This window comes from Dermacentor andersoni, chromosome 9 (assembly GCF_023375885.2).
Source record: "Dermacentor andersoni chromosome 9, qqDerAnde1_hic_scaffold, whole genome shotgun sequence".
NCBI classification, from domain to species: domain Eukaryota; kingdom Metazoa; phylum Arthropoda; class Arachnida; order Ixodida; family Ixodidae; genus Dermacentor; species Dermacentor andersoni.
In genome coordinates this window covers 109,808,267-109,825,067 of record NC_092822.1, presented here as the reverse complement: position 1 = coordinate 109,825,067, position 16,801 = coordinate 109,808,267, and the positions used below count along the sequence as shown (strand labels likewise).

Genomic DNA, 16,801 nt, shown 5'->3' with positions numbered 1-16,801 from the left:
TTAAGGCTATAACCATCGCAGCGAATATATAAATATGTAAAAAACCGGGATAAGTCAGTATGGCAATGTAGCCATGCTTGTTTATTGACTTCTTCCTCTTCTCCCCCTGCAACCTTAACCTCTTCTTCATCTACCTTTGTGAAGTCTCACTCCTCCTGGGGCGATAACGGAGGACGTTGCTTAGAGCTGCTACATCCAACTGTCCACAGTAAATATAGACAACAGTCTTATGGTTACGCCTTGCTGCACACACGCTTTCACGACTTGGAACAGACCAATAATTATTACGTTGTTTCCTAGTAGCCCTTTTCAGATAAGCACACAGTCGTTTCACTTGATATCAGGTTCGTGATGTCTTCTGTCGAATTGACGTTTCATCGCTTCGCGATACCTGTAGCATTCCTCGATGATTTTTGGTTGTTACGTTAGCTGACGTTTGTCGGAAATGCCAAGCCCCTGGTCGGCGGAAAGTTTCGGCACTTCACCATACGTGGCGAAATGTGGGCTACATACAAGGGCTCTGGTGCGTCTGCTGCTATCGTATGTAACGGCTGCTTCTAGACAGCACTTCCGTCCTCCTTGGAAATTTAGATACATTGATATAAACTACTTAATGCCTCGAATGATTCACTCTGCCAATATACTGGCTTGGGGTGATCTGGAGAGCAGCGCTGCAGCATAATGCCGGGACCACCTGCCAACTGCTGAAGCTTGTTGTTGCTCATGAATACACGTCCGCTGTAAGAAACCGCGGATTTGAACTTCGAAAGCATCGCTCGATCAACAAGGGCAATAACGCTATTTGTATCTTCTTTTCCAAGATGTGCAGCTTCCGTTCTTGTGCACTGCTTGATTGGCACTAGAAATGATTATGTTTTGCGTACGCATTCGCTGTATTTTTCCAACTCGCCAAAGCGCACGTTCACTACTTCAAAAGGTGCGCCAGAGTGAAGCAGTTATACGAACTAGTCCGGTCATGGTCGGTACTTTGCCTTCTTCACCTGGCACAAGTGGCATGATTGAACTTAGTTGCCTACATCTCTCTTTATATTATTCCACCTGAACCTCTGTAGAAGCTTATTATAGGTTCGGCAGAAACGGTCTTGACCACCAGATTCGGGAGTGTCATGGTACATGTGGAGCACTTTTGGAACGAGGGTCGCAGGAACAATGAGCCTTTTATTGGAAAACTGTAGAGCTTCGCATCCCATAGTTTCGTAAGGTTTAGTTCTCCCCATAGGCATTCGACCACCAGACTGGATAATCAATCTGCATCCGTCAACCCACCGCCTGCCCAGTGGATATACTCAAGATTGCACTGCTTCATTTCGTTTATTCAGCACGCCAGCTTTCCTTTTTGCTCCGACAGACTGAGAAGATGGGTCAGTATGGAAAAGTCAGCATGGCAAATCCTTGTTTGTTATAACATTTCTTCTCCCCCTCCAATTTTTCCTATTATTCTTTTACCTTACATAATACATGCACTGATCGGTGAAAACGTTTACAAAAACGCGCTTGCGACATGACCTGTAACGTTACATCACACTATCTGGCTACAAATCCATCAACTCTTCTTGCGGCGAACAGAGCAAAGTGTAAGTTTATGTCTGCACGGACTGCACATGTATTTCACATGCGGTGAAGCCTCATGACGAAAACCATCATGTAAAGCGTCCGTGGCGTAGTTACTAGAGTATCGGTCTTCTGTGCTAGAGGTCCTCTCTTAGAATCCCAACGTAAGACAATTTTATTCATTTGTCTGGATATACATATATACCTGTACATCACGGCGGTCAAGTGGCTCCAGTAGCACGTATCAGCGTGCATTTTAGACTGCACTATCTTCGGGATCGGCCCAAGACGAAAGGCTAGACACATACACAATACAGAAAAGTGGCGGTAACTCACCAATAGAGAGCGTGTATCTAAAAAAATATGGCTCTTCCGCGCTCAAAGCGCACGCTAGAGAATTTCGTATTTTACGATACCTATTCTGGAAAGCCCCTCTTTTTGTATCCCATAGCTCTTCCTTTCCTTTAAGATGTCGAGAGCTGTCGATCCGCGAAACCTTTAATCTATGCTCAAGTGCGCTGTTTTCTCAATCCCTTCATTCCTTCCTCCCTCCCTTTTCTACCCTCCCTCCCTTCCTCTATCCAGTTCTCTTCTTCCATTTTTTTTTTTTTTTTTTTTTTTGCTGCTACAAGAAGTAAGGTCTTGAAAAGCGTTCTCAAAAAAAGTCTTTAAAAGTAAAGTCTGTAATGTCTTCAAGAACGTTAGCTGTGGCGCTTTATCGCTTTAGACCTTTTGCGCCAAAATTTGGGAGAACAACGTTAATCTCGAGTTAATATTACGTTTCAGCGCTGGTTCAGCGTCTCATCCAATGGGGCGCTGAAGTTCATTTGGAAGTCGTGTTGAGTGTACTCACTCGGATACGCTTCAGAGGGCGTCGTGCTCGGAGAGGTCGCTTGGTAAGCGTCTTGGACTTCTTGCAACGTCAATGCCAGTGCCAAGTCTTCGCCGTCACTCGATACGCGGCCTATCAACATCCATGAGGCTATGATTGAAAGACAAAGCTTTGCGCAGGGCCCGGGACCCATTTTTTTCTCAGCGGGCCGGCGACAGACAGTGCTGAAGGGCGATGCGGGTCAGTAGGTCTCTGTCAACTCTGGCCGCTGTAGCCGCCAGCGAGTACACTACTGAGCGCGGCCGAGATGAGAGGGCGAAATTCCTGTTTTCGCGGTCTTTGACCTGGGAATTTTCTTCGGGTGCAGCGGGAGCACTGCCTCACGGGTAATGTGCAGCACGTGGTGAAGCTGATAACGCGGTTTCTCTGGTACGCGAGAAAAAGTAGTCTTGTTGTGACAACATAAAAAAATTTGCTCAGATTCAGTTGCTATGAGACAGGCACGCGCAACCCTAATTAACTGTTACTACGCTGTTACTATCCACAAATAAGTGTTACCATGCCCACCTAAAGAGTTTGATGATAGCCGTCGGCGACTACGCGGAGTGATACAGCATTGAACCTCCCTCGCCTCTTCAGTGGTTGTACATTGCTTTCTGTTAAGCATCTCCCGTACTTTACTACGGCAATGTTTCTCGGGTACATTGGCTTTTTTTTTTCTGCTGCTTTTGGACGCGTGTCGACGGGAATGTGTCTAGTAAGCGCTGTGACGCTGTACACGTGAGGCCGTGAACGAAGGCAAACTCGTCCGGTGCGCTGTTGCTCGAATGATTTAAAGCCACGTTCCCCGCAGGGAATCCGACAGCTTTACCACGCTTCGCTTGCGCGTACTGACAATTATGCATGCCTAGTTGAAAGTGGAGACGCGCTTCCAGGAATGATTGAATTATACTTTGACGGCCCGTCACCCGCGGTGTGCTGCGCTGTATAAACAACCAGCGTGGCTAAGACATGAAGCTTCAGTCGTCTGTTCACGACGGCAAGAAACGTGCTGGGCAGCGCAAGCTAAACTTGTTGTCATAGAAAGCGAGTGTCTCGGACTTGGAAGAGCAATAGCATCAGTACAAATAGCCGCATAAACAAAGTGCTCCATCATATGTGATCGACTACCACACTACTATATCCAGCAGCAAAAAGCTGCAGTGAGTCGTATTGAAGGCGCGAGCCTACTGTCGAGTTTTAAGTTTACTCAGCTAGCAGTTTCGGTCACACTACGGCTGAATAACGAAGCTTACTCATATTTATTGGATGTGCGAAAGTGAGATTTCTTTCCAGGTTTAATTTTGTTGCTATACAAGAGTAATTAAAGAGGGTGCCATTTTCTATTGGGCCGGGATAATTGCTTTTACGTCACATACGCGCACGTAAGCAGCGATTCAAAGAGGGTACTGGCATGAAACACACAGAAGTAAACCTGCCACGTGAATAATCAATATTTTGTGGCCTGAGTGAGGATCTCACAGCCATATGTCTGAATTATTCTAGAGTGTATAATTTCATTTAATTTATATACACTATCAGCCCCCTATGGCTATTAAATGAACATTATACAAACAGAAAGGCACGAACAAAATGTATAGAAGCGAGTTGTTTATCAAACAATTTGATAAACGAATCGTTTACTGCTACTGAGAAGCAAAGGAGTAGGCAAGCTGTTTCACTTACTGATTCACTACGAAAAAAATAACAGTACGTGGAGCAAATATTGTGGGATCTAAAAGGAAGAATATATATGCTGTGATGGCGTCTCAATGATTCCATAGATTTTATTTCAGTATAGTTTGATTTGTAAATTCTTACTTGATCTTTAATTAAGAGAAAAAGAATTTTAGCCTTTCTTACACACTCCTTTCTTCAAGTGGAGGAAGGTGAACTTGTTTACGAAGCTTACTCATAGAAAGGCCAATCTTTATTAAGTTTAAACCTGGATGCGAGTCGTACTTTACCATATTTTAAGAAGTTATCTGTTGTAGAGGAATCCTATACGATATCTCCACACTCAAAAATGGGCTATGTTAGTTCGTTATAAGCCAGGCATTTAATTTAAGGACTTGCGCTATTCAAGTTTCGCCGAAGTTTTCATAAGTTTTGTTGGCCTTGGAGCAAACGTAATCAATGTATAAATTCTATCTCAAATCAAATATTATCGATAAGCCCAAGTATTTTTGTTCCTCGACTCTGGCAAATTTATGGTCATTTACAGAGTACGTGTGTTCTAGGATAAGGCTTCTAATTCCTACTTAATGTCATCACAATTTTGACACACTTAAATCCATCTGCCACTCAAGAATTTTTTATTGTCTTGAGATTTAAACTTCGTTCTATTTCATCAGAAGGAGTAGATATCGTATTTTACAGGGTGATGATTTGTAAGCGTTATGGGATTTTTTTAAAATAGCCTGTTGCAGATAACATAATCCTAGTCTTTTGGCTGGAGTAGTCGGAGAGGCGGACGTTACTTGCACGAGAAATCGAAACACGTATTCAACCACTTAACAATAATGCATTCATTAACTTCTTAATTAATTAGGTTACGGCACATATTGCAATTTAAGAATTGTAGCCGGTGAAGTTGCAAGACGTGTCTACTTGAAATGAATGAAAATAACCTTTGATTCAAAGATAGGAGGAGAACCACTGTGTTATGTTGCAATTCCTCAAGATATACGTCTCATGGTTCGCTTTTCTAAAGCAAAGCCATTTTCTTTCCAATCTATTCTTTTTTTCGAGGTCTCGTGCCAGCAACCTTTAACACTCATAACGGGAACTTATGCCATGACATACAAAGTTCAGGTAAACAGGAATATAATTAAGTGAAACAAGAATTACGTGGACCACCTCTTCATCATGTTCGCTATATTTAAAGCTGTGTTACGGAGAAAAATTCTCATAGCAGTTCTTTTAATCTGATCTGTCATCCCTAGTTTCTCCATTTGGCATTGAATTGAGCGGGTACGCGCAAATAACCATCAGGGCGCGTCATCAATAATTTTTCCAACTTCATGGGGAACAAATGTTCGTAATAGTTGGAATGTTAGTTAATTTGTTTCTATAAAGAGAAAATAGCAGAAAGAGAATGCACAAGAACAATGTCTCACTACACTCAAGCACTTCCGGCATACGGCAAGCGTTGTATGCTTGTGTTACTACGTGCTGCATTTTGACGAGAGCTCCGCCGTCAGGTTCAGCTTATCCGGTATTCGGGTAAACGCAAGCGGACTGGGGCGTTGGGGTGGAGGCGTAAACGTGAGCGGTCTGCATGGTGCAGCCACATGGTGGCGCAGAGCTCAAAGAGACAAAGACAACTAATATTGCATTAACCAAGCGTGATCTACTTCGCTGCTGGTGTAAGTTCTCGGCACTGGCGTAATCGTGTTGCTGCCAAAAATTTACACATGCAGGAAACTAAAATACATTGGTTACTGCAATATTAGCTCTTTTTGTCTGTTTGAGCGCTGCGCCACCAGCTGGCGGCACCATGCAGCCCGCTCCCGTTTACACCTCTGCCCCAACGCCCCGTCCGCCTGCGGTTAGTCGAATACCGGACAAGCTAAACTTCTATAATAGAGAATAGAGAATTTTAGTGCGTCTGGTATTCCGGCAAGTGCGGGCGGTTTGCCGGTTTAGTGGGGGCGTAAACATGAGCGGCCAGATTGGTAGCACCAGCTGGTGGTGCAAAGCTCAACCACATAAACACAGCCAATTACTAGTAGATTCTCCTTAGCTGCTGGTGTAAATTTTCGACAGCAGCGTAATCGTGTTCACAATTACGCCACTGCCAAAACTTTGCACCACCAGTGAAGCAGAATAATGCAGGTTACTGCAATTTTAGCTCTGTGTGTGTCTGGTTGAGTTCTACAGCACCAGGCGGCTGCACCCCTCCGACCGCTCACGTTTACGCCCCGACCATCCGGTAATCCACCCAAACGGCCCCGTTTAGCGGAATAACGGACACGCTAAAATTCTCTATTAGAGACTTTTAGCGTGTCCGGTATTCCGGCAAGCGCGGGCGGTTTGCTGGTTTAGTGGGCGCGTAAACGTGAGCGGCCAGATTGGTGGCGCCAGCTGGTGGCGCAAAGCTCAACCACACAAACACAAAGCTTACCACATTCTTTAGCTGCTGGCGTAAATTTTCGACAGCGGCGTAATCGTGTTCACAATTACGCTGTGAACGCTATATCCTAGCGCCATATTACGCTATATCCTAGCGAAGCAGGGTATAGTGGGTTACTGCAGTTTTAGCTCTGTGTTTGTCTGGTTGAAACCTACGCTACCAGGTGGCTCCACCGCTCTGGCAGCTCACGTTTACACCGCTAATCCGGCAATCCGCCCACACCGCTCCCGTTTACCGGAATAGCGGACAGGCTAACAGTCTCTAATATGTCAAGCTGCGACATCGTGTCCCTCTGCAAGGCAGCAGACGAGGAGAGTGGCTGCAGCGCGTCGGACTGTCGCTATCAGATCGGCGCCAGAAATTGCGCGTTTGCGGCCGCCACTTTACGCCGGAAGATTACTACCACAATAGAGACTTTTAGCCTGTCCGCTATTCCGGTAAACGGGAGCGGTTTGGGCGGATTGCCGGATTTGCGGGGGCGTAGCCAGATCGCTGCAGCCGCCTGGTAGCGTAGAGTTCAACCAGACAAACACAGAACTAAAACTGCAGTAACCCACTATATCCTGCTTCGCTAGTTGTGCAAATTTTTGGCAGCGGCGTAATTGTGAACACGATTACGCCACTGTCGAATATTTACACCAGCAGCTAAGCAGAATATAGAATTACCTCTGTGTTTGTGTGGTTGGGCTTTGCACCACCAGCTGGCGCCACCAATCTGGCCGCTCACGTTTACGCCCCCGCTAAACCGGCAAACCGCACGTACTTGCCGGAATACCGGACACGCTAAATGTCTCTAATAGCTTTTCGCGAGTCCGGTATTCGGGTAAACGCAAGCGCAAAGGTACAAGGGCCTGGCTGTTTGACCGTGCCGTTTCATGGAATGAGCAGAAGCTCAAACGTGACAGGTTTGCACGGTGCAGCCACCTGGCGGCACAGAGCTTAACCAAACACACTAGCAGCAAGGAAGTGTATTCTTCTTTGCTGCTGGTGTAAATTTTTCGCAGGAGCGTAATCGTTAGCACGTTGTTTTTGTAAATGTTTGAAATGTTTTACACTCGGTTAGAGCAATATTAGCTCTTTGTTTGCCTCGTTAAGCTCAGCGCCAACGGGTGGCTGGACCGTGCAGACCAATCAGGCAGCGCACGTACGCCTAAGCTAAAGTTCCTTCATCAGCTTGAGTTTATGCCTCCACCCATCCGTCGAAACGCCCAGCTTGCCTGTGGTTACTGGAATACCAGACACGTTTGGCGCTGCGACAGAATGCTCACAACGCACTCTGCTTCGATAGTTGTCGCTTGGGGTCTACTTACAAGCAGCTGGCGGAGAGGTTGGAGAGGCTCCGCGTGATCGCTCCAAGAGAACCGGAAGTAGACGACATGACGTGTCATCATGACACAGAGCCAGTGAATGAGAAGCTTAGTCCCGATCACTAGGCGAACGAGTTGAGGAGAAAATGCATGGCTATGGAGGAGGGTAACTTGTAATCTTCCGTAGCTCTCTTAATATGAGATGCTTCACACAAATTGTGGTGCGAATGATTAACTTTAGCTGTATCCTACGCGTCTACAAAATTTTTTTGAACCGTTTCAGGGGCCCTTTAACATGTCATTCTGCTACAAAATAAGTCGACATTTATTTTAGTGGACTTCTGTTATTGAATGAAATCTTTGTTTTATTACTCGAATTGAGGTTTTGAGACCTCACTGACGTGTGATATGCAGGAGTCCACTGGTGTCGATTGCAGTGCGTGCCGTTTATCGATTAATATTGTACAGCGTTCTTGGTTCTTCTTTGTTCTTGGTTGTTTTATTTGAGCAGCATCACGCAGGTACGTTTTAGTTAGACAATAATATTTCAGTCACTTTATGCGTCCAACATTCGACAGCCCCCAGCAAGCGAACGGGCTTCAAGACGGCGAATTTTATCAGATGCGGCGTTTCAGTGGCATAACGGCTGCATGCGCGGCTTCCATGGTTAGTAATCTGCTGCGTCTGGCTGCGTAATGACGTGTTGACTTTAAGAAATGTGCTAACTAGCGTGAAAATTCGCCGCTGGAACCGAGCACAGTCCGTTTGGAAACTACTCACGAAAATAGATTAACCTTGCAGCCTCTGGGTGTGTGCACCGGTGAGTGTGTGCACCGCATTTCCAACTTTGAATTTCCTTGCGTGCGAGGCAGATAAAAGATATTCCGGTAGTCATTTCTTAAAAGTGGATAATAATAATAATAAAGTTATTGCTCATCAAAGGGCATTCAAACAAGGCTCTTGTTATTTTGCCAGATTGCTAAAATTTACCGCACGGAGCACAGCATAGATAATAAATAGTTTTGACCGTTTCTACATAAGTGATACGCTGCGATAAATTCACTGCACATTAGTGGAAATGTACTTCCGGTGATACAGTTGGATTGTATGAATTTGGTAGATAACAGGATTAATGTGTTTATTACCTAGTACCTGGCAAAATATTCATCTAATCGAGGCTTCACTAAGCACAGCCCGCACAAGGACACCATTGAAAGAACTGCACACTCAAAACAATGTTGTCTTTGTGCTTTCCAGTCATGGAGCGCTTTGTGCTCTGTTCTTAGTCATACATGATTCACAAGCTCACCCACACTTCCGCCATAGTAATTGAGGCTCTTTTTGTTTCTACTACATCATCCAAGACGCTGCTCATATTTGTTCGCCCCTTTAGACTCAGTTGTCTCTGGACGTACAAGTCAACAGTTAATGTATCACTACTGGGCCAGAAGCCTCGCAAGGTATGTTTCTGAACACTTCACCTACAACCCAGGTTTGTCTATTTGTTGGACAAATTTTTGTTTCATCATTTTTTGCTTGCGTGTTGGTCATGGCTTCACCATATCTCTTTTCAGGAAGAGAGAGAAAAGAGAGATTATTGGTCTGCAAGCTTCCCACGCCGAGCCATAAGAAGCTCAGCAGTCACCATAATGACAAGTCCTCTTGAACTATGTGCCTCACCATGGAATGTTTGCAACTTTACCAAATAGAGTAGTGCGAGCATAAGCAGTCTGCAGTTTTGTATCGTACCGAGCGGGAATGCTAAAATTTTACATACAAGCTCGCTTGCATTTAAGGGCGTTTTATGACAACTGGAGAAGTAACATGTTGATTGCCAACTTGCTTCTTTTCAAGTCGTCGTAGCCATGACTACCAGAAGAGAAACAACGTAACGAGCTCCTACTTCCTAATGCACAAACTATGTCATCTGCTCTTTGCAAATCAGCTTGACGGGCATTACCACCAAGTATCACAAGCTCTCTCGCAAAGTTAATTTGTTATATGAAAGTGCAAATAATTTTAAACCCTTCAAAAACTCTCAATGCAATTTTGAGAAAATTATACTTCATGTTGACTGAAGCCCTGGCAGTCACTCTTCAGTTTATTATTCTATCTTTTATTTGAGGTACCCGCAGAGCCATATGGCATAACAAGGGGTGTGGTTACAAAGTAGAAGAGTAAAGGAAACACACATACAAGTGCAGTGAGTTCTGCTAATGTAATGATTCTCCTGAGTATACAATGCTAGGTAATGTATTGCGAAAAAAATGTTTGCTATCGGTGATGGCTACGATACTGGAGGAAAGGTGGTTCCATTCCTGAGATGTACGGGGGGGGGGGGGGGGGGGTGAAAGATTGAAAGAAAGACTTCGTGGAACATGAATCAATTACTACCTTATTGGCATGATCAACGCGGTTTGAAATGTACTGAGGTCGCAGTAGGAAGTCCTCGTGAAATGTGGTGTGATGGAAACTTTATGAAATAGTGAAAGACTGGCGACGTTGCGGCTGTTAGCTAGTGAAATAAGAGCTTAGTTAGTTTTCATTGAGGTACTCGTGGCACTGTTCTAACGAGAAAGAATGAAACGAGTAAAGTAATAAGATTAATGCTACTGGGGTCCCATATTGCAGATGCATATTCAAATTTCCAGCGTATTAGTGTCTTGTAAATCTGTAGTTTGAGGTAGACGGAGCTTTGGAAAAGTTGGGCCATAAGTACCCGAGCATCTGATTGACATTTGTAATGACGTATTTTACATTAATGGTCTAATTTAAGTTATTTGTAATGTGTACACCAAGATATTTATATGGCATGATTAAATCTAAGAGAATGCTGTTCAGGTGGTAAGTACTAGGATTAGAATTAGATTGAATACGTGCATCATTTTACATTTGTTAACTACAAAAGGCTCCTGCACAGTTCGCATGAAATCAATAAATAGGCTAGCCCTGCACCGTAAGAGATAGCTAGAAAAGGCAAGCGCACACAGCCGGCCTACTCCACACTTCTCATACATGACAAATCACTAAAAACAAATTTTCTTTCTCTTCAAACAGCAGATCACAAACCTGAGCAGTGTGTTCACAAAAAACGTTTTGAAATATACTTAGAGTAAGCTTGGCTTAACATTCAGCCAATCAACAGTGGACGATCAAGGGAAGCCTCAGCGTGGAAACTTGTCTTCGTCACGGCCCTCACAAATGTTTGCTTGTTCAAACGTTGGCTCCAGGCTTAGGTTTCCCTTGCTTACCTTTGTTACTCAATTGAAATGTTCATCTCCTTGTAACCTCTTTGCCTTGTTTGAATACACAAACCTAGATGGTCTTTCAACATGAAACCGTAAATCACATTTTCTGAGGATCCGTGAGCATAAATTGGCCTTACTTATATGTTTACTTAGTGTCCTTGTTTATACACACAATATTTGCAAGGGTCCCTGTAAGCACTGTTGTCTCCACAACATTCCTCGCTTTCCTACGAGTACTCCACTTGTGTCAAAGCCTTTACTGCTGCACCTGAACACTAAATGTACAACAGAAATATCAAGAGAAGACAATGTGTGCTGTAAAATATAGCATGACGTCTTTCCCCCCACACTTCGTGCCTCTCGTCGATGTGTTACGCAAAGAATGGGACATTGCAGTTCGAGCTTATTTTTCTGACGGTACATCTTTGCAAAGCACTTTTCTATGTTTCTTTTTTAATATAGCTGAAATCGTTGAACGCGTACAATATAATGTTAAACACGTCAAGCAGCACAAGTACGAGGGTAGCCATGTATAAATATCGTTGTCTGAATCTTCGTTCTCCCTGCATTGGCCGAACGCAATGAGAAAACTCAATTTCCGCTTTCAATTTCATTAAATAGATAACTATCTGTGTTTCCGTATTTTGCAAACTCAGTGACTGACAGAATTAACTCCGCCTAACCTGTACGAAAATTCTGGCATGTACCCGCAGTACAGTCCACAGAGGGCATGCCTTCGCCACGAACTTGACCAACTAGACGACCAACCGCTATCCGAAACAAGAATTCTACAACATCGAAAGGACCTACCGTCACAGAAGAAGGCCGTGCAAGTGCTATTGCGCTTTTTGCGATCTACCGGCCTGTGTGAACGACTTTAACTGGAACGCCTTTTGTGTGTGTCTCCACGTGTGCGTGTTTTTTTTTTCTTTTTTTAGCGTTTTCCTCTCTGTCATCTTTCTAACCCCTATCCCCCATCCCCAGTGTAGGGTAGCAAACCGGAGACTCATATCTGGTTAACCTCCCTGCCTTTCCTCTTCATTCTCTCTCTCTCTGTCATGTACTGTTTCATTCACCATTGACGATAAACAATGTACTTGTTTGAAGTTTTTCTTTTTTGCCAGTTGAGGCCTCTCGGTCACCTGGCAACATAATAAAGATATCTGTAGTTATGTTAAAGTGCCGTACACACGAATACCGCCCCGAACGCGGTAACAAAGCGGCCAAAACCAGCGAGCGAGCATCGCAACGAGCCCCACCAGCCACTACTGCAACGGCCATATTGCTCACTACGTAATGATGATGATATTACTTTTCAGTTTGCTAGCGCCATCTCTCGGTCACGCGCTTTAGTTCGCAACGCCACTGGTACTCTCAGTTCAGTTGCGCTGTGAAAGGCATAGTTTCCCTTTTCTAATTTTATATAGGTGTTCTGTGATTTTGCCTTGCCAACCAGCCCAGTACGTAGACACTGGGGAGGCGCCTGCTTCACCGGTGGTGCCCCTTCGTTGCAAGATATATATATATATATATATATACAGTATTACGATATCATTGAGCGATGCTCAAGAGACGAGCCGCCGTGAGAACGACGATGAAGTTGATCGGTGCGCTTCGCGCGAGCGATTGTCGGCCTGGCTGCCTGGCTCCAGTGTAAATATCTTGTAAATGTCTTTCCTTTCCACACGCAAGAATATATATATATATATATATATATATATATATATAGGTGCTCGGTCGGCTACACTACCTCTCGCTGCTCCAACGTTCTAGTCGCGAACGCTTACTGCTCAAAGTACTTCGCGACATTTGGTGTAAGGTGCTGGACTTTTTGCGAACCTGGAACTCCGAAGCCGGACGATCCCTGTCACATCTCCCATGTCTGAGGAGACTAGTCCTACCGCGCCACCCATGGCACCGCCTCCAGTCGTCTGTCCTGGTGCGCCACGCCAACGGGATCCTCCCATATTCAGTGGCACTGACGATCATGACGTAGAGGACTGGCTGTCATCATACAACCGAGTGAGTGCCCACAACAAGCGGTCTGAAGCTGACAAGCTTGGTTACGTACCATTCTACCTTTCCGGGGTCGCCCATCTTTGGTTCCGCAACCATGAGGCTGACTTTTCCACCTGGACAGCATTCCGGACGGCACTTCAAAAAGTATTCGGTCGCCCTGCTGTGCGCATGTGCGCAAACGTCGGGCTGAACAACAGCTTCGCTGTCGTGCCCAACAAAAGGGCGAAACTTTTACGAGCTACATTGAAGGTGTAGTTGACATCTGCCGGCGTATCATAATCCGAAAGTGGTTTTGGCACGTAAAACCCCATAATTTATATATATATATATATATATATATATATATATATATATATATATATATATATATAAATTATGGGGTTTTACGTGCCAAAACCACTTTCTGATGGTGAGGCACGCCGTAGTGGAGGACTCCGGAAATTTGGACCACCTGGGGTTCTTTAACGTGCACCTAAATCTAAGTACACGGGTGTACTTAGATTTAGATTTATATATATATATATATATATATATATATATATATATATATATATATATATGCCGTACTTTCCTGTATGTGTCTGACGCGCTTTTTCTTTAAAATTTTCGGTGGTGCGTCTTATATATAAAATTTATCCTAATCAACACAGGAAATAGGAGTGAGTGAGTGAAGAATCTTTATTGCAAATCCGGCGTAGACGCGAACTTCTCGCGCACCCGGCTAGTCCCACGTCGCGACCGGTAGGTCTAGCCCACGGGCTCGGTCGCGGGCACGCCGGACCACCAGGATTTGCTTGTCTAGAGCGAGGCTACGCAGAAGCGAGTCCGACTCCTCCTTGATGAACTTGGGGTATGTCTCCTCGCACTCGCAGAGCATGTGCGCTACAGTGGAGGTCTGCCCACAGGGCAGGCAGGCGTCGTCGCGATATACGTCGGGGTAAGCCTCGTGGAGAACGGACAGCCACGGATATGTGCTGGTCTGTAGAAGCCTATGCGAAATGGCTTGTGCCCTATTCAACTTGGGGTGAGGGTGTGGAAAGACCCTTCTAGACATGTACACTCTAAAAACTAGAAAGGGTTTCGCAGGAGTAAAATGGCCGATTTACTCTTCAAGGCGTTGTTTTACTCTCGCAAAATGTCGAGTGGAATGAAATGCATTGTTCACTCCGTCAGCCAGGAGAGAGTCAAGTGCGCTTTTCACTCTCCCCTCCAGAGAGAGAGTAGAATGCCCGTTCTACTCTTCCGGTAATAGAGGACAAAACGTAGCGTAATCTTCTGCTTCAACTGTAGGAGGCTGGACCCGAACATGGCGATGTATCACTGATGCATGTTGAGCAAAGAACACACCGTTTCGCTTCTAAGAGAACAGGCAGCCACAGTTCAAAGGAACGCTTAGCAAGCGCTCTACTTTTTCACTCGGAGTTGCTCCACCGCGCGCGCGCACCACATCGCGCAACAGGACAGCACTGGATAAAGGTGATCGGTCCAGCGAGCAGCAACGAAGGGCATCCAAGGGAGGTCGTGCGTCGGCCATCTCGCGTCGCGCGAGAACACGACAGTCCTTCGTCATTCGTTGGATATAACAACAAATCCTCCATGGTAAGTGAATTCTAACTTAGGTGCACATTCTGCGTATATAACATGCTATCGCCGGGATGTCGTCGCGGCGCTTAGCCGACGTGATTGACGACGGACTAGGCAAGCGTGCTGCGTCTCTCGATGTCAGTCGAAAAAGCCAGTCGTCGCGATAACTGCATGTGACTTTATCACTTGCCGCTATCCGTAAGGGCTTTGAAAATAGCAACCACTGCAAGAACCATCGGATGTTCAATAAGACGTGAGGCGATCGAGAAGACGATTAAAATGGTTTGTTCACCAGCGCCCACGATTCAGAGTCTATGCGGAGCGTGCTTAGCGTGTGTTTTATGTATTTGAATTTATTCAGTTTGGCATTCTACTGTGTATGGAAATAAGGAGTCACATAACAGATGGCGGCATTTTGCTGGCGGCATGCTTTCGTTATGGGGCTCCTGCTTTGCCCAGGGTGCGCTGCGAAAACGGTGCTAAAAATCGCCCTCTGTCCTGAACTGGATAGAACAAAGGTCGGTTGGCTGCTTCGGAAAACACGTTTACAACATGGACCCACCAATTTCAGTTGCGTTGTACCACGGTTTGCAGCGAATATCGGGCGCCGAAGATTTTTTTCAGGTGTGGCACGCTGCGTAAAGGCAAGAAATTATGTAACGCCGAATACGTGTACGTCGTTCAAGAAATAAGTGGCGAAGTTTTAGCGCGGTGTCAATCGCAAGTGAAGTGAGTCGCGCATACGAAGTTGAACTTCAGGTAAGGTTCGCACGCTGCTAGATTCAGGCGCACAAACGCGAGGAAATGCTTGCTATAAATGAATCCACAGCAGCGATAAGCAGACATCATGTGTACGGAACTACTCGAGCGCACGACGGTACGCGCCGCGACGGCAGCGGTCTTTCGAAATGCCGCGAAACGGTGGGTCTCCTGCAATCTTTGTTGACTGCATGCCGCTAGACAAGTAGTTATGCCGGCGCTGTAGTAGCGGCCACCTGTCCCTTTGGCAACTGATGAAAATAACTGATGCAATGCATACGAGGTCGTAGTAACGTACGTGCGAATCGCGCTGCAGCGCGAGCTATTGCGCTGCTCGCTTGATGTAGCTTTTAATGTCAGCGCTAGAACTTCGATGTGCTGTATTGCTGCGCTGGTTCAACGTGCTTGCTTGAGGTCAAGGATGAGCACATTTAACTCTCTTACCTATGCTGCTCCTAGTGGGGTAGTGAATTGTCACTGAATCAGCCCGACCATTTGTGGTCATGTGCACAAACCTTGTCACTTCACCACTTCGCACCGGTCGAATTCTTAATTGTTGCTGTGGCCTGGTCTCGAATCGTGAATCATCAGCCATGCCTGCTGCTATATCGATCCGTCATTTAATAGAGATTATCTGAAGTGAGATGTTGGACTTGACCTGTAGATTACATACTGCATCTCTCACTTTTGCTACTCGCTGGGGTGTGTTGCCGTCGGGGCTGTAGGTGCAAAAGAGCGAATTTTAGCAACGCAGATAATCAAGCAAGCTTCAAGACAGGCGAAGCAGTCAGCATGGTGCGAAGTTTCGCTTACCCGGCGCCACAAACTGCAGCTATCCAGCGCGCCCGACGCTCCGCTTTGTGAGGTCTTGAAGGAAAACGGTAGAATCTGATGTTGGGATTCAGGCCTTCTTGTTCATTGCAGCCCACGACACCGCAGTAACGGCGGTGACGTTTTCACGAGGCTGAGCTAGGTCTCTGCGGATCGGCGTCGCGGATTCCTTCCGCTTCCAGCATTACGTCCAACGGCACACGGAGCGTTTTCGTTAAACTATAGGCTGCGGCCAGCTCGCAGCATGGTCTGTGAGAAGCGACGAGCCTTTTCGCACTCGCTCGCAACAGGGCAAAAAAGAAGTGCGAATTGACGCAAAACCCGGGCTAGAAACGTGACTCGCCACAGTCACAGCTCAATACTACCCAAACTGGTACAACCCAGATAACGTTTTTCGCCGCCACCAGGCACCGCTACTATACCTCAAACTTCAGCGCAAGACGCCCATAGATAAGCCGCGCGCTTGACGGTGTCT

The 16,801-nt window shown here is 45.7% G+C and overlaps 1 protein-coding gene across 1 annotated transcript in view; it reads right to left on the bottom strand.

Annotated features, from left to right (window-relative positions):
- The window catches only part of LOC126527934 (salivary peroxidase/catechol oxidase-like), a 219,392-nt gene extending 216,364 nt beyond the window's left edge, over positions 1-3,028 (bottom strand). The window contains exon 1 of the mRNA XM_055069370.2: positions 2,426-3,028. Within this exon, the coding sequence (XP_054925345.2) occupies positions 2,426-2,597 (172 nt within the window). The 5' untranslated portion in view covers positions 2,598-3,028. The remainder of the gene's footprint in view (positions 1-2,425) is intronic.
- Positions 3,029-16,801: the final 13,773 nt, after the last annotated feature.